Source organism: Gossypium hirsutum, chromosome D05, assembly GCF_007990345.1.
Source record: "Gossypium hirsutum isolate 1008001.06 chromosome D05, Gossypium_hirsutum_v2.1, whole genome shotgun sequence".
Classification (NCBI taxonomy): Eukaryota; Viridiplantae; Streptophyta; class Magnoliopsida; order Malvales; family Malvaceae; genus Gossypium; species Gossypium hirsutum.
Genome location: NC_053441.1, coordinates 16549273 through 16575283, shown reverse-complemented (window position 1 = coordinate 16575283; position 26011 = coordinate 16549273). Strand labels below are relative to the sequence as shown.

The 26011-nt window shown below is 35.7% G+C and overlaps 3 protein-coding genes and 1 long non-coding RNA gene across 4 annotated transcripts; 3 read left to right on the top strand and 1 right to left on the bottom strand.

The window, feature by feature from the left end:
* The first annotated feature begins 1489 nt into the window (after window positions 1–1489).
* Window positions 1490–6449, top strand: LOC107905529 (protein FREE1). Its single transcript, XM_016832190.2, has 10 exons — window positions 1490–2706; window positions 3005–3091; window positions 3236–3367; window positions 4525–4656; window positions 4781–4846; window positions 4934–5044; window positions 5569–5661; window positions 5772–5805; window positions 6036–6106; window positions 6197–6449. Exons 1-10 carry the CDS (start codon window positions 1714–1716, stop codon window positions 6272–6274), a joined length of 1797 nt encoding a protein of 598 aa, XP_016687679.1. The 5' UTR covers window positions 1490–1713; the 3' UTR covers window positions 6275–6449.
* A 3619-nt stretch (window positions 6450–10068) lies between these two features.
* Window positions 10069–19445, top strand: LOC107905530 (GDSL esterase/lipase EXL3). The gene is made up of 6 exons (XM_016832191.2): window positions 10069–10461; window positions 12342–12472; window positions 12578–12811; window positions 12894–13024; window positions 18543–18667; window positions 18754–19445. The coding sequence occupies exons 1-6, from the start codon at window positions 10182–10184 to the stop codon at window positions 18945–18947; spliced, it is 1095 nt and encodes a 364-aa protein (XP_016687680.2). The 5' UTR covers window positions 10069–10181; the 3' UTR covers window positions 18948–19445.
* A 1319-nt stretch (window positions 19446–20764) lies between these two features.
* On the top strand, window positions 20765–21793 carry LOC121217777 (uncharacterized). The gene is made up of 3 exons (XR_005913983.1): window positions 20765–21081; window positions 21172–21467; window positions 21654–21793. It is a non-coding gene; the product is annotated as an uncharacterized lncRNA (long non-coding RNA).
* Window positions 21718–25059, bottom strand: LOC107905532 (CO(2)-response secreted protease). Its single transcript, XM_016832192.2, has 9 exons — window positions 24686–25059; window positions 24337–24584; window positions 24078–24189; window positions 23492–24002; window positions 23314–23414; window positions 22994–23236; window positions 22787–22901; window positions 22487–22697; window positions 21718–22385 (listed from the first exon to the last, which is right to left on the bottom strand). The coding sequence occupies exons 1-9, from the start codon at window positions 24871–24873 to the stop codon at window positions 21784–21786; spliced, it is 2331 nt and encodes a 776-aa protein (XP_016687681.1). The 5' UTR covers window positions 24874–25059; the 3' UTR covers window positions 21718–21783.
* Window positions 25060–26011: the final 952 nt, after the last annotated feature.

Sequence of the window (26011 nt, the reverse complement as noted above, 5' to 3'; positions counted from 1 at the left end):
TCGTAATTTGTGAATTCCATCAATTTGAATGTAATTAGAGCACTTCAATTACATTTTTCAATTATTTGGGAAGCTATGTGATGATAAAAAATTTGAGTACACAGATAATTATACAAAAATCTAGTTTTAAAAACCTATTATTATAACATAATTTGAGTAATTACACTCAAATCTATTTTTTTTTTAAAAATTATTTCTATACATTTTATAAAAATTAAATGATAAGCATGAACACATATGAGTGTTTAAAATAGTTATGACAAAAAAATTATATTTTAATCTTAAAAATATATTATAAAAATATTTTGTATGTTTTATAAAGTTATAACAAAAAAATATTATTTTAGAATGAAAAAAATAATTTACATGTTATAAAAGTATAATATAATATATTTATGTGTCAATATTATATATTATAACAGTAATATACTTATTCATAAGAAAATATCTTATAATTTTTTATCGTAATTTATTTATAAAATATTTATAAGAAGTGTTATGAAAGTTATTAAATAATTTATAAAAACTTATTTATAAATGTTATATATTATAAATTTTATTTATTTGTACTTAATTTACCTACTGCAATGAGGGATATAATATAAGTCTTTCTCCAAAATAATTTTTTATAAATTTTTATAATTAAGGTTATAAATTATTTGAACTGTGAATCTAAATACAATGATTTTCTTGCACCATATTGTAGGATATGATACCATTTGAGAGAATGGTTCCAAACAAAAAAACCATAGACAACTCATGGGCTCTTTAAATTGAGACATTCAATGATTTGAAATGTGATTAATAAGACATTTGCTGTTCTAAAAAAAATATTTCCCATATTAACATCACCTTATTATAATATAGAAAAAAATGTTGGATCGTACTGACATGTAGTATATTTCATAACTTCAATCATAGGTGAAATTGAGATGATTTGTACTTTGAAAAGTACGTAGAATAAGGAGATTTTGACAATCTTAATGATGCATATTTAAATTCAGAAGATGAAGAATTCAATCAAAAACCAACGAATAAAGATAAGGAGCATATGTTAAACATTAAAGATAGAATAACCAAACAAATATACGTTAAAACAATTAGATAAAATTGCATATGATGTTTATCAGTAATCGTATTATCAACTGTGTTTTTAAACTAAATAATACATATGATGATTTGATTTTAATCTTTATTACTTATTTAAAAATTATTTTCATCATATTAATAATTTTTATAATAATTAATATTTTTAAAAAATATAAATTATGTAACAATAAAATTATATTTTTTACTATCAAACAATATTTAGAAGAAAATATAATTACACATTCATTAATTATTATGTGGGGCCCAATTAAGTCTCCAGGTTCAAATCTCCAATTAGCAGCCAGGTGAGTATTGAGGCTTAGGAGCTTCATCAGCCCAAACGGCCCAACATTGTCGGCATCAAGCATTGGCTTGGCATATCAGACTCGAATATTATCATCTAACGGCTGGCCACCTGTTCTTTCGCTTGAGTTAAACCCTACAAGATCGTGCCGCGCGTCTAGCATATACCTAAATCTCAATACACTTATGCACATATAATTTTCCCCCTTCCCGACTCCTCATCGACTTTGACTCTGCAACCAATAGAAGATAGGAATCGAAGAACAAAGGCCATAGCAATTCTCTTTCGGCAAACACAGAAGAATTTTGGTTAGATCAACGATGCAACAAGGAGATTACGGCTCCTATTATCAATATCCTTACCTTTCAAACCCCAACCCCAACCCCAACCCTAACCCCAACCCCAATCCAGTACCCTCCGAATTTCACCAACCACCTTACGCATCTGCACCACCTTTTAGCTCCGGTTATGCCTCCTCTGATTACTCCGTTTACCCCCCAAATTACCCTCCCTATTCCCAAAATCTTGATGCTGCCCCTCCCACTGCTTCTGCTTTTACTCCTCCACCCTCAGCCACAACCACTCCACCGGCTCCGGTCATAGCTCCACAATCGTCTTTCAATCAACAACCCATTGCGCCACCCTCGGCAACCACGGCTCCTTCTCTTCCGCCATATGATTCACATGTTCCCTATCAGCCTCCGGCCTCCCAGCCTCCTTATTTCCAGCAGTATGATCAGCATCAGACGGCTTCCAGCTACGGTCCAGCTCCTCCAAACCCCAACCCTAACTCCACGCCTAATCCGTCTTACTATTCAAATCCATACGGCCAAGTTGGATCATCGGTATCAGCTGTCCATCCCGCTTATGAAAACGCTTACGACAATTCCATGAAATTCGATCACGGCGGTGGCAGTTATTTCGACGATAAATACGGAGGATATAATCTCAACAGATCCGATTTAGGATCCGATCTCTATGGAAACCGATCGGATAGCTATTCACGATACGGTGATGATGGTGGGTATGGTGACGGGGTTTATGCTTATGCAGGAGGAAAGGCGGAGCCTTATGGGGCACGTGGTACAGCCTCAAAATCGTCGACTTGGGTTCAATTCGATGATTATGGGCGATCTATTAATATCCCTTCTGGGAAGGACTCGTCTGGTGGGTCAGGTTTAGCCGCCGGTAAGATTTTGAGGGCGGTGCCGAAGGATGACACCCAGCAAGATGTAAAAAGCGGTGTCCAGAAATTTCGTGTTAAGTTGTTGTCTGAAAGTGGAGCACATGGCCCCATGGACGTACTTTGCCAGGTAACTTTTAGTTAAATGTCGTCGGACTTGATTCACATTTGGCTGGAGAGATGAAGTTTCTTGTTTTTGATTTAAACTATATTGGTTGTATTGTTGAATTATGTGTAAACGTAAACTGGATGGTTAAAATGCTTTGAAGGTTCTTCAAATTTTTGTCCGATAAGTCCTTTACTTATGTATGATTTATCATCATTATAGTTCATCTTTCTATCACTGATGGATAATTGTGTCTGCTAGCCCCTTATTTGTTTATCCAGTACTTTGAACTCGTGATATAGCTTATTTTATTTGGTGACAGATTGGTTTAGATGGTATTCGTATGCTTGAGCCTAGCAGCAGTCGAATATTGAGAATATATCCTCTTGAGAACATCACAAGATGTGAAGTGAGTTGCCTAGTATTTTTATTTTCTTTCTCCTCCATCCCTCCCTCCCTCCCTCCTCCTCTCATCCCGGTGTTTTTCTCTTTGGTTTTCTTTCTTTTAATGACGTGGTCATTGTAATAAAAAGTATTTTTTCTTGTAACGTAGGTGTTGGACTCATCTACCTTTGCATTCTGGTCCAAAAGCTCTGTTGACATTGAACCAAGACGGATCAGGTTGCAATCAAACAGTTACACTACCAATACCCTTCTGGATATTGTAACTGCTGCAACTGTACAGGTGGGTCTCAGAGAGTTATAATTTTCTTATTTTCTTGTGAGAATTAACTGTTTAATTTGTATGACTTAATGCTATCATCTTTGTCTACTTTTTTTCTGTTTTAGCTAGTACTTGGTATATTCTTGATCCTTATCTAAGGTATTTCAACTCTTCAGTTAGAAGTAGTCGTTGCTTTATATCATGGAGTTGTTTTTATGATTCTTAGCATTATTCAGCATTGTCACATAGAGTCGTATTCTGACGGATTCAGCATTGTTGCACATGGACTAAGACTTGAATGCAGATTTCATTAGTTCATTTATTTGCAGAAATACACGTACACATACATGCACAAAACCAGCTAATTTGTTTTCAGGAATCAGGAGGAACAGATTGAAGTACAATTGTGCATTGTTTGTTGTAGCTTAAGAAAATATAACCTGCTAGAGTAAATTTGTATTTCTTGATACTGCCATTAGGAATTTGAAGTGCCCATCAGAAGAGAGTCCAATGGCAAGATATGTAATTCATTTGTATCACTTAAAATTTTTAAATAATGAGCCTTTAAGTCATGTTAAAGATATGGAAGATTGTCATTCTGCTGTGGTGCTTATTGGCAGTAAGCATAATCTGATGGATTCAGCATCGTTGCAAATGGATGAAAACCTACTCAAAAGACTGAATGCAGACTTGGTTATTAATTCTTTTATTTGCAGAAATATATGTACACATGGGTGCAGAAAATTAGCTAATTTGTGTTCAGGAATCAGTAGGAACAAAGTGAAGTACAGTTGTGCAGTGTTTGTTATAGCTTAAGAAAATATAACCTGCTAGAATAATTTTGTTTCTTTTGATACTACCATTAGGATTTTGAAGTGCCTATCAGAAGAGAGTGCAATGTTAAGATATGTGATTCATTTGCATCACTAAAAAATTCTTAAATAATGAGTCTTTAAGTCTTGTTAAATATATGGAAGATTGTTATTCTGCTGTGGTGCCTGTAGGCTGTATGCATATGTGCATTCATATGCTCAAAATTTTTTTTTCTTTACTATCTTGATCCTCATGCATGTATAACTTGATTCTTTTTTTATTTTTTGTCCTCTGATCGGTACATCAGACATGCATGCACTTTTGCATGTGTCTAGATGACTTTACTCTCCTACATTTGATTGCAGATCAAGGAGATGGGTTGGAAAAGTCGGCCTCCTGAATCTGCCAAGGCTGCTGAACAACCTGCAGAAAAGAAGAGAGGATTTGCTGATTGGATGAACATTATAAAACCTGGTGCTGAGGAGAAAGATCACTGGGTAAAGATTAGAGTTCCACAGATGATCCCCCCCCCCCTCTTACACCTGTATATTGCATGTCAAGTAACAAAAATCACCTGTAAAATTTCATAATATGCTTATTCTATATCCTTTTTCTGGTTAGGTGCCGGATGAAGCTGTTTCAAAATGCACTGCTTGTGCAACAGATTTTGGGGCTTTTGTGCGGAAGGTACGTCAGTCCCCATGTTTGGAAAAGATTTTCAGCTTGCCTTATTTGACATTTAAGTTTAATGCGCTCTGTCCTTTTTCTTTTCAGCACCACTGCAGGAACTGCGGGGATATTTTCTGTGACAAGTGTACCCATGCTAGAATTGCTCTAACTGCTGATGAGAATGCTCCACAAGTTAGGGTTTGCGACCGATGCATGGTATGCTTATCAATCTGTTTCTCACCTTTCCTAACAAAATAGTTTCTGTGGTTATTTCTCATGTTTATAATTTTCAGAACTTAGCATACGAGTGTTAGGCATTGGTTTGTGGTAAGAGTCCAGGATGACAAGGACCTATTATACAGATCGTACACCGTCTAGGTTGAACATGTAGAGTCCTTGTATTTCTAGTGTGTCCTATACTTTAAAGCCTCTCTTCGGGCAACTGACCAATGGAAGAGTCATTAAGGATATCTGTTGTCCTGTGGTTTAACCTTGAACTATTATTCTCTTCCCCTTTAAAAGCTTTTATTTGAAGTGGTTAGAGGCATCTGGTAAGTGGTTGAGGCAACTGAACTTGATTAGGCTGTTCAAGGGAAGGTTGAATACCTGGAAAGCATGAACGTATTTTTCATAGTTGTTTGCTGAATTATGAAAGAATGACTTTCTTTTTACTTTTCTTGGGAAAGGAATTGTCATATGTAATATTCCTATCAGTCTTAGTACTTGTCCTTCTGCTGTAGGCTGAAGTCACTCAGAGGCTGAATAATGCTAAGGAAATATCAAGTAAACCTACTGTATTGCAGAGCCACGAGGATCTTGCTAAGAAGCTTCAGGTATACATCGTTTTGGAACTATATGATTTTTAATGTTGATCATAAATTAATTTGGGTCAATCTGGCTAAATTACTTATTTGAATTGTCCAATTGTGATCTCTTATGACAGGAAGAGATGGGGAGAAGTCGCAGAGCATCATCAGGTAACTACTTGTAGCTTGAGTGTTGTATGATACTGTGAAATGAGTTACTTGCATAGCATGTATATTATCGTATTAGTAACATAAAATGGAAGAGCGCATAAATGTATTGAGCTCAGGGTGTTGCTTGAATAATGTGAGAAGACGGGGGTTGGATCAGTTGTTTTTCACATTTAATAAATGGGGACATCTAAAGTTATGTTGACCTTTCTTAAACGGTTTCATTTTGATAGACTCCATGTCTGATGCCTCTGGTAGGCGGATGAAGGAAGTTGCCTGTCCTACATGCACAGTTCATTTGCAGGTCTGTAATCCATGCAGAGCACCATTTCATGATTGCAAGCTTACCGTTAAGTGTTATTATAAATTGGCTGAATTCGAGATTATTTTGCAGGTTCAAGTTCCAAGCTCAGGTTCTGAGACCATTGAATGTGGGGTGTGCCAGCATCCTTTTCTCGTTAGTGCCCATTGATCAATGCGCTTTTGTCACCAGTGAATTGCTCTTTTTCTCTATTAATTTCTTGTTGAGGTCGTGTTTATAATAAACTAATACGGATGAGCTCTCTATTATCTCTTTTGTCATCTCTTCAAGTTATTGTGAATATGGAACTTATCTCTTGATCTTTAATCAAGTCTTTTGTGTAAAATTTACCGACCGTTTTTATCTATAGTGATTGCAAGAGTGTTTCCCAGCGCCACGGTTGCGCTTTGCTTTATGTTTCTGCAATTGTTGGGTGTAAGCGGAAGAATATATATACACTCAACATTGAATACTGATAATGATCATTCTGCCCCAACAATAGCCAACGGCTGGTGCTTGAAACCTTGAACAAAGCCATTGAAAAATAGTTCAAAGGCCTTCCGCTGTTATGGACATGAACTTGAATTATATGTTAATATGGGTCAGGACGTACGAATCACTTTGCGGCTAGGGCTCATACTATTTTCTTTATTCATCATTACTGATATTCAACATTGTAAGAAGCACCGGCCTTCTATATCTAAGTGCACAGCTGCTAAGTCTAGTATTGTTATCATGCTACGTGAGAATTGAGAAGTTGACACGGTAATTTCACTGTAGTCCCAAAAGAAATTCAATTTTTGCCACATTAGAAAATTGACATCAGTTAATTGGCATTGTCGCAAAATACTTGTATATTGCTTGTAGTTGTGGACTGCAGCGTCCTCTAAAATTTCACCGTCTTTAAGCCACTATTCCGCACCTTTACATAATTCAAAGATTTGGCCATAAATGTGTGTTCTACATTGACATTATTGTCAAAAATCAACATTAAAGATGGTGTTCCTTCAAATTGTTTGTTGACCAATATCATAAAAAGGAGCAGATGAGAGATCTCAACAACTGCTTGGTTTGGTTGGTAACAACTAAATGCTCTATAATTAATTCTCTTCAATTTTATAAACATTTGCAAGATTCCGTTCCTTCTTCCAAAAAGAAGGCCATAACTTTTAATGGCATTACTTGCCTTTAACAAACGCTAGGTTAATGACGATACTCATGGTTTAATTAGAGAGTTACTGTTTAAGTTCCCAGCTCCAAAATTAAATGGTTTAAATTCGGAGAATTGTGCTATTGCTAGCCCTAGGTCTATTATCTTAAATCAAATTAAAGAAGATGTATGGGAAGCGAAAGGAATTAAAGATTAAACCCTAAACCTTAACGTAACGTACATGCAATGCCTTAGGAATCCATGAGTATTATCCAATTAATTAAGATTTTGTATTTGATACATTGACATTGTATATTAACTCATCATTAAAATGAAATGAAATATATATATTTTAAAATATTTGTAATATATTATTATTTGATTCACAATTATACACTATTAGTATTAAATATAAATTCTTAGTTGTTGATATTGGCTGATAGGGTGGGTAAATGAACCAAGGAAAAGGAAGAAATTTGAGGAAACTACAAGACTCACACAATGACTTAAGGAATTTGAAAACTGAGATGATATGGTAAGTGAAAGCATATATATCTAGACAAATGTAAAAGTATCTTGAGTTATGTGACCTTATCTTAAACCACGTGTGAACTAACCCAACTTTCATAATCTATGCGATAATGAGTCAACGTGTCTTGGCTAATGATGCAGGGTGGAATTTCTGCTACTAGTGGAGTAATACGCATTTGGCGTAATGTGAATGAAATAAGGGAGAGACGAGTTAATCCAATAAAATTGGCAATTGTGGCAAATCAGTCACCTAAGCTCCCAAGCAAGAGATACTGTCGTCTTAAAGAAGATAACTGTGGCTTGTCTTTCATGCTTTTTCCACCTATCCACGTGAGCTCTTCTTCATCAAAGCTTAGCTCTTTCCTCAACTTGTACAATTGCTTCCTACCATTCTCTCCACCTGTCACGAATCTGTTGGCAGAATTCCTTTCGTGGCCCCGGTTCTCTTAAACTCCCATCAAATAGAAATTATAGTTTAATAATGAATCAAAAATATTATTGTTTAATACAAAATGTGATTTAATCACCATAACAATGCATTGCACTTAAGATGGAAAGATTAATCCGTAACTAATAAGAAACCCAAAACATTTCCTGCATATCTAAGCTATAAGATTTAACGTACAATTAGTGTAAAAACAATTCCAACCAATTTCATTCCCGGGTACTGTGGTGTTCAGCTTTAAAATCATTCCAAATTTAATTGACTTTCGGTTTCAAAGTTGACAACTTAAAATCAATCCAAAACTAGAATTAGTCGAAAATTTAAGAGATATTTGTGGATTAGAATCTTAATTGCCAGCGGGGTTGGCCAATTTATAAACTAATTGTGGCAGTTGGAGGTTGTGATTACGACTTTTCTTTGCCTTTAATTTGCAATTTCTTGGATAATAAAATTATCTGTCAAATCTTAATAAAGAAAAATGCATACGCACGTCTCATCATTTTCATTAACTACCATTTTGGGAAATTTATTTCAGAATACTTGTTTTGTTTAACTTTTCAAAAGTTTTAGTTCGGTTGGTATTGACATTGTTATCGGTGTAAAAAGACGTGAATTTAATTGTTTTGAAATGTGTTTATCCTCTTATTTAATGATTGAGAAAGGCTATGAATTGTTCTAAGTTTTGTATAAAAAATAAACAAAAATATTAGAAAATACATGATTTGTTTCGGGGAATTATGTTGTTGTTTCTTTTTAAGAATTCGGGGTTAGAGTTTAAAGTATTGTATTTAAAGTTAGATAATACTCAAAATAAATAAATAAATAAAAATATAAAGGACGTTAAATTATACATAATAAATTAGATGAGAAAAGAGTTAAAAATGAGAGGAAGCATGGACAAGGTCCAAATGTCGTTCATGTTTGCCATGCACATATATATATATGTTCTACAATATTCTTTCACTTTAGAAAAAAAAAAAGAGGGTGAAAGATGGCAGTAGATCCATGACCAAAATAAAGAGAAAGCTGGGAAATTGAACGTAGAACTGGAACGTGTAGCTTGGGTAGGTTACACAAATTTTATTTACGTGATACCAAGCATTATCTTCTTCCAAACGAAAAGCATTATCTAATTTGTAATAAATGTTTATTAACCTTCTAACAATATCTCTACCTTTTTGTTTTAATGGTTTATAGGAAGCTAGAAATATGAATATAAAATACATTACAATTTTTTCTTTATTTTACTTCAATAAAAATTTTTTTGGAATAAAATTTTATACGACAATCTTACACATTAAATTTTTAATGAAAATACTGCTATTTTTTTTTGAATTTTTATATTTTATATTTATAAATTTTAAATTATTTGTTGATGTGATATAGAGAAAAATAGTGTCATATCAACATGAAGTACATGTGAGCTGTCACATGGGTTGCCACATCAACATCATTAAATAAATTAATGTTTTAGTATACATATCTATAAAAAACGATTTGACCTTTTTTGAAAGATCAATGGTTAAATTTAACCAAAAAAAATAGTTAAAATCAAATTAATAAGAAAAATGTAAAATGTTGATTATATTAAAAAAATTTATCACTATAACACGAATTTCGCTGATGGCGTATAGATACAAATTTAATATTTACATTCCTTTACATACTAGTAATATAGTGTTAATGGTACAATGCCTCCTAAACAACATTACTTAAAATAGCAGCCGCGACCCTCCAAAAAATTTAATCATAAAATAGAAAAAAATAAATAAATAAAAAGTAAGTAAAATTGGCTGTGCTTTATGAAATAGAATCCTTCCTCTTTAATTTATGATCCTGTGATTTGCATGTATAAATAAGCCAAGAAAGAGGAGTGGGAAGACAAACCATCTTTTATCAAAGTTCAATATTATATGCATACTTAGTGCAATAACAGCTTCATTCAATATACCATGGACACGAGATTGTGGTCTGTTTCATCAACCTCCTTGCTGTCTCCTCTTTTGGTAATATTAGCGCTTTTGATGTGCGAAACAAAGGCTTTGGTGAAGCTACCTCCAAATGAAACGGTTCCTGCTGTTATTGCGTTCGGGGATTCCATTGTTGACACCGGAAACAACAACAATCTCATGACCCTGATTAAGTGCAACTTTCGCCCCTACGGCCAAGATTTTAATGGAGGCATTCCAACCGGAAGGTTTTCCGATGGGAAAACCCCTTCCGATTTGTTAGGTAGTGATTGACCAATTCTCTCTTCTTCTCTTTTTTCCACATTATTAGAAATTTTCTCTCTGTTTGGTCTTCTTGTTTAAGTTTCAGCCATGTTAATTGCCCTCTTTTTTTCATATTAGGGAAAACCAAGCTGAAAAAAAATCTGGTTTTGGCTTAACATGGTTGACATTTTTAGGATCCAATTTTTTAAACTTTTAACTTTAATTATTTTGAAATTCAAAAAATAAACATATTTAAAAACTACTCATTGAAGGTTATTCTAATATATAATTTTTCTAAATTTTATTCATGATTAATTTTAAAGAAAGATCAAAGTTGAATTTTTTTTTTCATCAAAACATGACAAAGTAATAGGGACGAAAAAAGTATATAATGCTCGAAAATGGGAATTTTCATATTGTTTGAGCATAGAAATGCTCATGTTTGTAATTGTATGTTCACGAAACATACTGGCAACCCATATCTGATCAGTCAAGGTATAAAATAATATAGACAGCAGGGTTTAATAGTTGATGTAGTAGACTCAATTTGAAGGGTGCATGACTAGAAATTAATGAAATGAAAGAGGTGGAAAGGGCGGTGGTTGAGTGAAAACAATGACTTGCATTTCATTATCATAATTGATTCGTTTGCAATATCACTTATCTTACTATCAAAGGTGTACATATGTCACATGCATGCATGCATACAAATTGATGCATATTATTCGATATGAGGAAAATTAAAAACAATGAGCACATCAAATAGATTCAGACAACACTTAACCAATTGAAAGCAACCCTCGAAAGACAAAGACAAAATGGAACTTCAGAATCAGTTCAGCAGCATTTAGGTCTTTTAGTTACTGCATATTTGACTTGCTCTCCATTAGCTTCAAAATCTTGATGATTGATTGCAGGGCCCATACTTAGAAATGATCATGTCCTGTGAGTTCACGTTTCATCACGATTAAAGGAAAAGAAGAAAAAATAAATTAAAAACATGTCGTCCCCAGTCTTCTTCACATGCATAATTAAACTATACAATATAGAATTTTATTCATCCCTGATTTATATATATTAATCATAAAGCATATCATTCAACTTTATTCATAAAATACAATTTTCTCAAGTATTTTTCAGTTGCTTAAATTTTCTTTTATTATTTGTTCACTCGCAATTTGTATGGCATTATCTTGTATATTTATGTTGTAATTAACAAGGGATGGCATCGTTAGGTCAGACTGCCTTGTCTATTCTTTCATTTATAGCAGACACAATTATTGGTCTTCCTATTAATTATTGGAGGTAAAAACCAGGTTTAGAAGCTTACTCCAATTGGATACAGTATTAATATAATACCCTATTTAGTAAACTGTGAGAAGTCTTTTTATGTATTAAAAAATTATTTTTTAGCGCAGTGTGGTAGTTACTCAATTTGTTTTTTAATTATACTATCGGTTAGATCCTTATTAACGAGAATAAAACATATTTTAGGGTCAACCGTTTATCTTTTCACTGAACACTTTAATTAATTATTACAAGATGATGAATACCTAATTTCAATAAAAATATTTTTTTTCCTTGTAATTTGAGTTTGGCGGCTCTCACATACTTTGCTTTACTCAAATTTTCAATCCTCACAACTTTGGTTTTTTTTTATTAAAATTTTCATTATCTAATTAAGAGATTTTTTAAAAATTTACTAGAGCAGTTTGAAATCTTCTTAACTTTTTAGTAATATCTCAAAAATAAAATCTTAAAAAAACTCACCTTTAAAATCCCTTGGAAAAACATTAGGTCCAGATAAAAAATCCGAGAGTAATAAATTATTATATTTTTAACTTTCCAATTAATCCATGATGTTATTTTTTTCTCTTCTTTGGGTTAATTAATTTTCAGCTCAAGAATTGGGAATTAAAGATAGATTGCCAGCATATTTGGATCCAGACTTGAAACCCCAAGATCTCCCAACAGGAGTATCATTTGCTTCTGGTGGCTCTGGATATGATCCTATGACTCCCGAACTAGCGGTACACAATATTTCTTCTTAATTAAAACTTCCTTTTGTTCTACCCTTTTTCATTCTTAGTTCTTACACAAGGTTCTTTTTTTACCTTGATTTCTCCAAAAATCAGTCGGTAATATCGATGGCGGACCAGTTAAATCACTTTAAAGAATACATAGCGAAGCTGAAACAACTTGTCGGAGAAGAGAAAAAAAAATTCATCATAGCTAACAGCTTATATCTTGTCGTAGCCGGCAGTGATGACATTGCCAATACCTACTTTGTTCTCCGTGCCAGGAAAATGCAGTACGATGTTCCTGCTTATACTGATTTAATGCTGAACTCGGCTACTGAATTTTTAAAGGTATTTGCATCTTCATGGCAATTTTCTTTGGCAACGATATGTTTTAGGCATGAATTTGTTGTGAATATAATAATATTGCAAGGAACTATATGGTTTGGGAGCAAGAAGAATAGCGGTTTTTGGTGCACCACCAATCGGCTGTGTGCCATCACAAAGAACTTTAGCAGGAGGAACGGAAAGGCATTGCGCAAATGAGTACAATGTAGCAGCTAGGTTGTGTTGGGAAGAAACCGAACAACCGAAACAAAGCGAAAGCACAACCGGTGTTCTTTCTCTCCTTATAACTCCTGTAAAAATTATGGCAAGCACAATAGCACAAGATATGTTCTCTAGCAACCTTAATCAACCACAAATCAACTAATGCAACCACAACAAAAATAAATAGAGACACCGATATTTTTACGTGGAAAACCCCTCTAAATTAAGGGTAAAAACCACGGGACTTTAGAGTCCGATAAAGAGCTCCACTATCATCAAATGTTCAACTACAAGATCACAATATCAAGCCTACAACAAGCATTCAACTCCGACAAGGCTAACAACATGTAATCTTTAGCAAAAGAGAGAAAAATGAGAGAACATCACCAAAAACGTAGCTGCTGAAAAATGGGTATTTCCGACGCTACAAGACTCGGATGAAAAATCCGACCGTACAAAGTCAAGAACACCTTATCACCTAGCTGCTGTCCAAAAATCAGCTCAATCGAACTACGGATGGACCTTCGATCGAGAAGTTGATCACTGCTGCACCAAGCTTGAAAAACTGATTTTTTTTCTTTCTCTCTTTCTCTCTGTTTTTCTTTAGCTCTCTCTCTCTGCCGAAAAATTTCTGCCCATTCCCTGTTAATAAGCCAAAAAGAATTGGCTTTTGACAAAAAAACAAAAGAAAAAGGAAGGCAAAACATTTGTGCCAGAAAATATGGGTTTCCCACATAGTGGGACCCATACCCAACAAATCTCCCCTCCAACTATGTGGGGAATGCCTCCATGCCGGAGGTCAAACAACATGCTTCAAATTTTCCTCTTGGTAAGGCCTTCGTCAACATATCAGCACCATTATCATTAGTGTGTATCTTCTCAAGCTCTAACAGCTTAGCTTCAAGAACATCTCGTATCCAATGGTACCTCACATCAATATGCTTAGATCTAGCATGAAAAGTTGAGTTCTTACCAAGATGAATAGCACTCTGGCTATCACAGTACAGGACATACTTCTCCTGAGTAAAACCAAGCTCATGCACAAACTTCTTCATCCAAAGCATCTCCTTACACGCTTCGGTTGCTGCAATGAACTCTGATTCGGTGGTGGACAATGCAACACACTTTTGCAGTCTCGATTGCCATGCCACAGCTCCCCCTGCATAAGTGATTAAGTAACCTGAAGTAGATCTCCTCGAGTCAATGTCTCCGGCCATGTCTGAATCTGTATACCCAACAAGAACAGGTTTCTCATTGCCGAAACAAAGTTTCATATTGGAAGTGCCACGAAGATATCTCATAATCCACTTCACTGCATTCCAATGCTCTCTGCCTGGATTAGAAAGAAACCGACTAACTGTACCAACGGCATAAGCCAAGTCTGGTCTCGTGCAAACCATTGCGTACATCAAACTACCCACGGCTGAAGAGTAAGGAATTTTCTGCATCTCTTCCTTCTCCTTTTCTGTGGAAGGACTATGCTTAACACTCAATCTAAAGTGCATAGCAAATGGAGTATTCACCGCTTTAGCTTTGTCCATACTAAACCTTTGAAGTACTTTCTCAATGTACCTCTCTTGTGATAACCATAATTTCTTGGCCTTTCTATCACGTGTCAGTCTTATGCCAAGAATTTGCTTTGCTGGCCCCAAATCCTTCATTGCAAAGGATTTACTCAACTCCTGTTTCAACTTCTCAATTCTAGAAGCATTCTGACCAACAATAAGCATATCATCAACATAGAGCAAAAGAATAATAAAATCATCACCAGAGAATCTCTTAACAAACACACAATGATCAGAAGTAGTCTTCTTGTAGCCTTGCTCCCCCATAACAGACTCAAACTTCTTGTACCATTGCCTTGGAGCTTGCTTCAAACCATACAAGCTCTTCTTCAATCTGCACACATAGTCCTCTTTCCCTTGTGCAACAAAACCCTCTGGCTGCTCCATGTAAAGCTCTTCTTCCAAGTCACCATGAAGAAAAGCAGTTTTCACATCCATTTGTTCAACCTCTAGGTCATAACAAGCTGCCAAACTCAGTATAGTTCTGATAGAGGACATCTTCACAACCGGAGAAAATATTTCTTCAAAATCAACCCCCTTTTTCTGAGTATAACCCTTGACGACCAATCTAGCTTTGTATCGTGGAGATGAAGACTTCTCTTCTTGCTTCAACCTGTAAACCCACCGATTCTTCAAAGCTCTTTTGCCCTTAGGCAGTTTCACCAATTCAAAAGTATGGTTCTCATGCAATGATTGAAGTTCGCCTTTCATCGCTTCAACCCACTGATCTTTGCATTCACTCTCCATAGCCTCTTCATAACATTCAGGTTCTCCCCCGTCAGTCAAAAGAACATATTCATCAGGAGAATACCTGACAGAAGATCGTCGATCTCTAGAAGACCTTCGAAGTGGAACTGCTGGTGGAGCTATAGGTGCTTGTTGTTGATCATTCACAACATCATCCATGGGAGTATCAAAGTCACCTATAGTCTGATGGTCACCACTAACATCACCATGCACATCATCCTGGATAGGATATGGTGAAGAGTCTAGGGGAACTGGATTCACATCGATCAAGTCACTACCTTGTGAATCCACTTTCTCCGTCTTATCAACGTCATCAATGGTCTGATCCTCAATGAAGACAACATCTCTGCTTCTCACGAGTTTCTTCTGAACTGGATCATAGAGTCTATAACCAAACTCACCATCTAGACCATAACCAATAAAAATGCATTGTCGAGCCTTGGCATCCAACTTGGATCTTTCATCCTTTGGAACATGAACAAATGCTTTACAACCGAACACACGTAGGTGATCATATGACACGTCTTTACCAAACCAAACTCTATCTGGCACATCACCTTTCAAAGGAACACAAGGAGACAGATTTATCACATGTGTCACTGTATTCAAAGCTTCAGCCCAAAACGATCTTGGTAACTTTGCATCTGACAACAAACATCTGACTCTCTCAATCAATGTTCGGTTCATTCTTTCAGCTAACCCATTTAACTGTGGAGTCTTTGGTGGTGTTCTCTGATGTCTGATTCCCTGTCGCAGACAATACTCATGAAACGACCCTGTGTACTCGCCACCATTATCAGTACGAATGCACTTCAACTTTTTCCCAGTTTCCCTTTCAACTGATGCTTGAAACTGTTTAAACACCTCAAAGACTTGATTTTTAGACTTCAAAGTGTAAACCCATAGCTTTCTTGAACAATCATCAATGAAAGTCACAAAGTAAAGTGCACCACCATGTGATCTTACTTTTATCGGACCACAAACATCTGAATGGACCAACTCTAGCAACTCTGATTTCCTATGAGGAGGATGGCTTCTAAATGAAACTCTTTTCTGCTTTCCTACTAGACAATGAGCACAATTCTTCAGTGTAGCATTCTTTAAACCCGAAAGTTGATTCTTCTTCGCTAAACAGCTAAGCCCCTTCTCACTCATGTGACTGAGTCGTTTATGCCACAACTCAGTTGAGTTGTCATTCAGTGTCACATTCACCGTCTCTCGAGAAGTCAAAGCTTGCATCAAGTACAAATTTGAGCTCTTCTTTCCTCGAGCCACAACCAAGGAGCCTTTAGTCAGCTTCCACTGCCCTTCACTGAAGGTGTTACAGAATCCCTCATCATCAAGCTTTCCTGCAGAAATCAAATTCAAACGGACATCCGGTGCATGTCTGACATCCTTGAGAGTTAACTTTGTTCCATTGTTACTTACCAAGCTAACATCTCCCATACCAATAACCGAAACCAAACCATCATTACCCATCTTCAATACCCCAAAATCACCAGGAGTATAAGATGTGAAGAATTCCTTCCTCGACGTGACATGAAGTGATGCACCAGTATCAATCACCCAACTAGTCTCGTCGCATGCTAGGTTGACCAAATTCTCATCACAAATAACTAACAGATCTTCACGAGTAACAGTAGCAACACGCTCGAATTTTTCATCGTCATTCCGATCGTGTTTATCACCACCACCTTTGTTCTCTTTCTTCCACTTGAAGCAATATTTCTTGATATGGCCTTTCTTACCACAATGATGACACTCAAGATTCTTGTATCTCGATCTTGACTTGCTTCGGCTTTTATCTCTACCCTTTCCATCTTTGTCTCTGTTTCTCCCCCTGTTCTCGATAACCAACACCTCGGACTGTGATGTAGAACCCTGAGATCTTCTTCTAACCTCTTCATTCAACACACCACTCTTAGCCAAATTCAAAGTAATAATACCCTGTGGGGCAGAATTAATGAGTGAGACTCGAAAGGTCTCCCAAGAGTCTGGTAGAGTAGCAAGCAACCAAAGTCCTAAAATCTCGTCATCAAATTTGACACCCATACCAAGCAACTGATTCATCATACTCTGAAATTCACTAACATGGTCAGCTATAGACATTCCTTCTTTATATTTCAGCGCCATCATTTTCTTCAGCAAAAATAACTTGTTATTGCCCGACCTCGAAGCATACAAGCTTTCAAGCTTCTCCCACAATGTTCGAGCATGTGTCTCCTGATCAATGTGATTGTAAACATTTTCTTCAACAAATTGCCGAATAAAGCCACACACTTGTTGATGCTCAAATTCCCATTCTTCATCACTTTTCGAATCGGGTTTTTGAGTAGTAAAGACCGGAAGATGCAAAGCCTTCACAAACAACAAGTCCTTCATTTTATTCCGCCAAAGTTGATAATTTGTGCCATTCAACATAATCATCTTGCTCGTATTAATTTCCATAATTATCTGACACAATAACCAAGCTCTGGTACCAGTTTGTTGGGAAGAAACCGAACAACCGAAACAAAGCGAAAGCACAACCGGTGTTCTTTCTCTCCTTATAACTCCTGTAAAAATTATGGCAAGCACAATAGCACAAGATATGTTCTCTAGCAACCTTAATCAACCACAAATCAACTAATGCAACCACAACAAAAATAAATAGAGACACCGATATTTTTACGTGGAAAACCCCTCTAAATTAAGGGTAAAAACCACGGGACTTTAGAGTCCGATAAAGAGCTCCACTATCATCAAATGTTCAACTACAAGATCACAATATCAAGCCTACAACAAGCATTCAACTCCGACAAGGCTAACAACATGTAATCTTTAGCAAAAGAGAGAAAAATGAGAGAACATCACCAAAAACGTAGCTGCTGAAAAATGGGTATTTCCGACGCTACAAGACTCGGATGAAAAATCCGACCGTACAAAGTCAAGAACACCTTATCACCTAGCTGCTGTCCAAAAATCAGCTCAATCGAACTACGGATGGACCTTCGATCGAGAAGTTGATCACTGCTGCACCAAGCTTGAAAAACTGATTTTTTTTCTCTCTCTTTCTCTCTGTTTTTCTTTAGCTCTCTCTCTCTGCCGAAAAATTTCTGCCCATTCCCTGTTAATAAGCCAAAAAGAATTGGCTTTTGACAAAAAAACAAAAGAAAAAGGAAGGCAAAACATTTGTGCCAGAAAATATGGGTTTCCCACATAGTGGGACCCATACCCAACAGGTTGTTCAATAAAAAGCTATCTGCAGCGTTGAATACCCTTCGAACAAGCATGCCTGGTGGGAAATTTGTGTACGTAGATATCTACAAACCCCTCCTTGATCTCATTGACAACCCTCAAAAACATGGTAATTAAAAAGCCTACCTTTTAGACCCTGGACTATATTCTTTGGTTACACATGGAAAAACTTTTTTTAAATTTTGGGATTTTCAGGCTTTAAATTTGCAGACGTAGGATGCTGTGGGACAGGGAACATTGAAGTGGCAGTTTTGTGTAATAAATGGGTGCCATCTACTTGTACAGATGCCTCAAAATATATATTTTGGGACAGTTATCATCCAACGGAGAAGGCATACAGAGCCCTAATAATCCCACTTCTTCCCAAATATGTGAACAAATTCTTGTGAGCCAAATTCCTAATTATGAAGACAACCAACTAAAGCTCTCTATTTCTCTGTTTTCTTTTCCCTCTATCTTTTACCGTGTGATATCAAGACTGGTGTTTTGATATATATATATATATATTTTAAAAATATTTTTAACTACCATATATTTGGCTCATAATTATATTAATTATATTTTTAATTATGTTTTAAAAACTCACAGTACTCTATAATATCTCCATCAATAATATCATTTGGGTTACTGCTTCACATATACATAGACTTGATCATGAATCGGCCCACCCGGCCCGACCCAAAGGCCCGCTTAAAATGTGAAAGAGTTTCGGCAAAAATATAAGCCCGAAAAATAGACTTGGACAAAAAAATAAGGTCCGTTTGAAAAATGGGCTAGGCCTCGGGTAAGGTATTTTTAGCCTGAGTCCGACCTGGCCCAAATTCACTAAAGGACAAAAAAAAATCTGATCTTTTTTGTTTTGTTTTTCAATGTTATTTTCTTTTTGTTTTCACCCTATTTTGCTACAATTTTACTATTATGTTGCAACTATTTTGTTGTTATTGTTTGGATATTGTATAAAACTTATTTTATTGTTAATTTTGTTTTTATTTTAGAAGCACTTGCTTGTTAAGTTGTATTTATCTTAATGTTATTTAAGTCTACATATTTTTTTAAAATTTATTTTTAATTTGTTGGGAAATATTTATTTTTATGTTTTTAATTTTTTTGATGTATTATATATATTTAAAAATTATATAAAAATAATATAAAAATTAATACGGACGGGTCAGGTCGAACTCGAATTTTAACATTTATATTCAGGTCAGGCCAGGTCCGAGCCCAATAAATGAGCCTAATTTTTTAGTTGAACCCGACCCGACCCGGCCCATGAGCACCATATACAACTCCCTCTCTCTATCGGCTAAAATTAAGTCAGCATTTAATATAGTAAATAAAGACATAATATGGTTGAGAGTTTGGATAACTTAAAAATAAAAGCAATTGTTGCTTTCGTATTTCTTGTTCCAGTGGACCATGTCCCATCGGTTATCAAGTTCATCATCTTTAGATGTTAAGAACACAAGTATGAATATAAGATAATTAATAAATGGTTTAATATAATTAAAAATCACATGACAACCGATTACAAAATTTCACTAATAATTTTTATATAAAAATAGCTCCTCAAAAAATGCATTTACTTTACTCGTTTGTGATACTTTATGTAACTATTGATACTAATTATCGTTGGATCTCACAGTCTAATCTAATTTATAGTAAACAAAATAGAAACAGCAAAACAATTTGATTTTTCATAAGCATCCATTATTATTTCACCAACTAATAACAGTGTTTCATAATTGAATAATCATGCATTTATTATTTTCTTTTAATATTTAAAGTTTAATTTTCGTTATGTCAAAATACACTATTTTTTAGAAGATTAAAGTGGTTGAAATTGAAACGAATTTATGAAAGATGGAAAATTGCTGTAATATGCACAAAAAGTTGCTTTAGAAATTGAAGTAAAATATATGTAATTAATTCATCCATTGACGTTTTAGTGGCGAAATTTGGGGAGAGATTTTATGAACCCAAGGTGGCCACACTTTTTCTCATCATCAAATGGACCGTCTCTGACAAGAGCCCAAAGTGGTTGATCCAACTTGTCGATTGGACGGCAGTCCCATCCAATTCATAGGTAGACGCTGGCCATTACAATATTGCTACCAAATTGCATATGAAGTAGTTAAATTGGTGAAAGAAAGGATCTCTATATTTACTGATTTTACTGTGGGATGTTTATTGTTCTTCCAGTTGAACAGTTGGGAATTAAGGACGTATTGCCAGCATATTTGGACCCATTATTGCAGCCTCAAGATTTACTAACGGGTGTAAGCTTTGCTACTGGAGGATCAGGATATGATCCATTAACGCCCAAATTACATGTCCCCGCACTTTAATTTCCACCAAAACGAAGATATTCTTCTTCAAACTTTCATCTCTGGTGAATCAGTTGGTTTCATCAACGTCGGATCAACTGCTGCAGTTCAAAGAATACAAAGAAAAGTTGACAGCAATTGCATGAGAAGAAGGAACAAAATCCATGTTGGCTACAAGTTTATACATAGTTGTATCAGGGTAAAATTATCTTCCTCTTCTTTTTTTACTTTTAAGCTGTGAATTTTTGTTTGTGACTTCACCAAATTTAAAATCTTTAACATATTTCAGGGTTTGAGATTGTGGACAAAGGGTGCTGTGGCACTGGCACCGTTGAGGTGTCAATATTATGTAATCAAATAGGAAAGAAATTTGTTAATCATTAACAAAAAAAACCATCTAGTTTGTATTTACAAGAGCTGATTTTAGATGGATTGAATTGGGGTGATGGGCTGTCTTATATTACTGGCGAGGTTAACATTGCTGGCTGGTATGGCAGATAATGGCATCTTTCAGAGCGGCCCAGTTCTAAACAATAAGAATGATTTTACACCGGAAGAAGAGGAGGAAGTTCGTGGCCAGAATCAGTGAGCCTTCGAGTGAACAATCTCAATTGAATTGAACATAGCTTTCTTCCTTTATTTCGTTTTCTCTTTTTTTAAAATTTTCAATATGCATGGGGTTGTTCTTCTCTGTTTTTCCTGGCCTTCTTCAACTCTTATGTTTCTTCCGGTCGTTTTAATTTTAATAATTTCTTCTTCATTAATTGCCAGCCTGTATTTCTGGATACGATTTTGCTACATTGAAGTGGAACATGTAGGAAAACAGAGATCCTGCTTAAAGTCAAGTTAAAGAGCTTCGATTCATGTTTATTACAGTGCAACTCAGAACTTGTCGATCCTGCTATTTTTTATCCAACGCTACGCTACCACTTTTACTGCTTAGAGCAAATGTACTTCTGACCTTGTATCTTCCGTTCGACCATGTTATGGATCCAAATACATCTTTTTTGAGCGGATTTGCGGCTGAGAAACTCACTTGATACGATGACTTTTCATCAATTTTACTGAAGTGCAGTTTATCTGGGACCACTTGAACATCAAGACCTGCAGGTGCATCAATGCTTATGTTATACACTGTTTTAGCATCTTCCATTTTGGCATTTCCGGCAACGTTTGTAAGGGTTCTGTTCACTCTCCTGCCTGCTTTTTCATCGAAATTGGAAATTGCTATTGATGGATAATTGATGTTGGATATAAGATCAATGCTTGACTCCTCTGGGCATGTAAACCCATCTGGGATAGTGTTGGCCATAATTTTTATCGTAGCTATATTATAACCATGGTAGCATAGGAAATTCAAGTAGTCAATAGCAGTAGTCTCGTAAACTAGGCCAGGTTGCAATGGTCCTGTGGTGCTTACTTCTCCTGCACCAAAATCATAAGGCGTTGCTGCTGTACCTTTCTCGGTCGTAATTGGGGCTTTCATATTATTTGTTTGAGCCGCTGTAAATTGGTTGAAAGCAGTCATAGACTCATAGCTTAGTCAAAAGTTCCAGACGTTACCATGTAAATGCAAGCCTAGATTTGCATTTTGAGTTCCTCACCTGTTGTCATAATGGCTGACCTGATTACGGAGGGACTCCATGTAGGGTTTCTTGATTTAACTGCTGCGGCAATCCCGGAAACATGAGGACATGCCATGGAAGTTCCTGAGAGCACATTATACAGTGGCGGGTCTTTGCCTTTTAGTGTCTGAACCGTGTCATTCCCTATCCATGCTGCAAGAATATTCACTCCAGGTGCTGCGATATCAGGCTGCGACATGCAACCCATTTGGTATAGCTTTATCAATATTAGCTTATGAAGAAACAAAGTGCTGTGAAACAAGACAGAGAAGGATTTGCCTTGAGAATATTCTTTGGGATGGTGGAAGGGCCTCTAGATGAGAAATATGCTATAGTAGGTGCCGGTTTATAATTTGTCCGTGCTGTCGTAGGCAAGATCGTGGCAACTGGATTTCTACAAATCTCAAAACAGGCAAATGGTAAGTAGATTGAAACATTGAATTAAATTCAGTCTTGAGTTGCATTTGAGATGAGTAGCTGTATTACTTTGTTGAGTTGATATAGGAAAGAACCTTAGCACCATCTTTTGAACTGATCACAGTCATTGGAAATGTACCGAAATTGAATGCGACGCCTCTTAATTCATCGTCAATCAAGATTACCCCAATACCTCCAAGTTTCTTCACTTCATCTTGTTTATTTCTCTGTGGATACAATGAATCTTCATTGTCACAGACAACAATCTTTCCTTTGATAATTTCTTGGTCCATCGAATTTGGTTCGCAGTTCCTGAACAACAGAACACGGAATAACCGATCATTTAGGGTGCAAATTGCTTGAACAAATTTGCTTCAATTATTAGGCACCTTGTTGCATTTTCGTCTACTCCACTTTTCTTGGCTGATTTTGCATATATAATTGGGTACACAGGAGAATTTTGAATGCTGGCGAAATTAATACCTGTGCCCTGCATATCAGTAAGAAGATGCATGACCAAATCCGACATCAGAAGTCCAGAAAAGGATCCAAGGAGGATGTGATTACCTTAATTACTTTATTGTTCCCCAGGACAACATCAGACTCAAAAACCCGGTCAATCGTGGTGGCGGCTACAGTTAAGATCCAAGGTGCAGAGTTCACAACCGATCCAGGGTTCGGTCCATCGTTTCCCGCGGAGCAAACCACAGTAATCCCATTCTGCACCGCATGGAATGCTCCAAGGGCAATTGGATCGTTTATAAATTCTTGCTCTAGAAATGACGATGATCCAAAGGACAGTGATAGCACATCAACCCCGTCAGCAATCGCATCATCAAATGCTGCTAATACAGTGGATCCCTGGCTTCCGTTTTGAGAGGAAAATACTTGATATATAGCTAATCTTGACCCCGGGGATCCACCCTTGGCCGTCCCAGCCGCCAGTCCATAGTAAGATACATCCTTGACCTCAACTCCCGCCGCAGTGGACGCCACATGAGTGCCGTGCCCCATCATATCCCTTGGCGTACGGGACTTGTTTTCGCCAGCTCCGTACGATCTTGCTCCAATTATCTTTCTGTTGCAAAACAAACCTTAATTGCGACAACAATAAAACTGTGGTAATAGTTTAGTCATATGGGTAAGAGGATACTTGTTGCAGTTGAAGGTGCTGGAATCCTGTCCGCTGGCGCAAGTACCGTTCCATCTTAACGGAATTGGACCCATGGTCTCGTCATTAAAACTCTCCGACTCTGGCCAAATTCCTATTTCCTTGAATTGCTTCAAGTTAGTAAATATAAATTTTAAAAGTGAAAATTGCCATGCGAATTGCGTGATAGCAAACATTGTAACAACAAAAATGAGGCATCGTGATGTGATACTCATTTCTATATATGGGTGAAAAGTTTCACCTGTATCTAGGATACCAATGATGGCATCTGTTGAGTTTGAATCTGAGCGCGGATTTGATTCAATCATCACCGAAGTTTCATACTTCAAGAAATCCCATGATCGGGTAGTATGGAGTTGTAACACAGGGTCGGGGAAGACTGATACAACTCCTGGTTTCTCGGCAATTGAACGAGCCTCTTCAGCTGATAGATGTGCTGCAAACCCAGAGAAACCACTTTTGTAGTTGTGTATCAGGGCATCCTGTTTCCTGAGCACATGGTGAAGCATCAATGGCAAAGGGGATGGGATCCGTAACTAATTCAAAAATAAAAAAATAAAAAAAAGGGAGGGTAGAAAGTATGTATTCACCGTTTTAACAATGAATCTAGGAGTTGAGCATGATCATCCTTTAATGAACCCTTAAGCGAAGCCGGTGCGCCCATGTAAACAATGTAAACACCATCGTTGTGTGCTGTAGCTGCTCCAGGTTCCGACAACAGAGAGACACAGAAGAAAAAAGACGTCAAACTGAAAATAAAGGTAATAAGGGGCTTCATGGTATTGTCAACTGAGAATCTGAAAGTGGCTCAAAATGGGTTTTATCCACCTAGTCTAGTGAAGAACTGGAAGTCGTGTACGCACGCACTTGGAATCAGCAAATAGTTTTATCCACCCAAAGTGCGGTGGTAAGCAGGGGCCAGGGGCCATGATTGGTTTGGGAATTAAGAGCTCAATGGTAGAGGGAGATAATATATTTCTATATATAGTCAGCATCTAAATAGTAAAGGTGTTTGTCCTACTCGTAACTGTTTCTAGACGATGAATTTTAAATTGAAAACATTTCTTTATTCAGTTGAATTGCTCACCTGAAAAACATTTCTTTTCTACTTTTTATGTCCATTTTATGTTCGAAGTTTAGTAATATCCCTCCAAAGTTTAAACCAACAACCTCAATTTATAAGACAAAACATATCTTTTATGAGAAAAGATGAAACAAATTTGAAAGATATTAGCACCCACAGATGATGTCATTTAATTTCATACATACATCTTTAAAATCACTTTGTAAACAAATAAATTTCTTAAATTTTATTAAAAACCTTATTACACGGATATATGTAAGTATAAAAATGCATTTAATAAATATTAAAGCTAAATTAATTATATATGTCAATTTCTTGTTAATTTAGAGAAATAGTCAGATTTTGAAGAGAGCGTGAAAGCAGGTCTTGCATAAATGGTAGGAAAACGTGCCTAGCTGGACATATTTTCCCTTTAAATCTCATTTTTTGATTTTTTTTAATGTATTTAGATTTTTTTGTGAGATAGTTAAATGTTAATAGTTTTTGTCTTTGAATCTTAGTTCGATTTCTTTCTCACTCATATTTATATTTTTTATTTCATAGTGTTATAAGTTTTTTATATTTTTTAATTAATTTTTTTAAACATCAACTCCTTTACTTAAATAGTTAAATAATAATAATTTTATCCTTGGATCTTAGATTCAATTCCTCCTCTTCTAAACATATTTATAATTTATAATTCATGTTTTTTTTAATTAATAAATTTTTTATTTTTAATTCATCTTTTTAATTAATAAATCTTTTATTCATAAAATTAAATAATAAATATGTAATTATATAATAAAATTATTTGAAATTAATAACTCCTTTATATATAATATAAACATAAGCT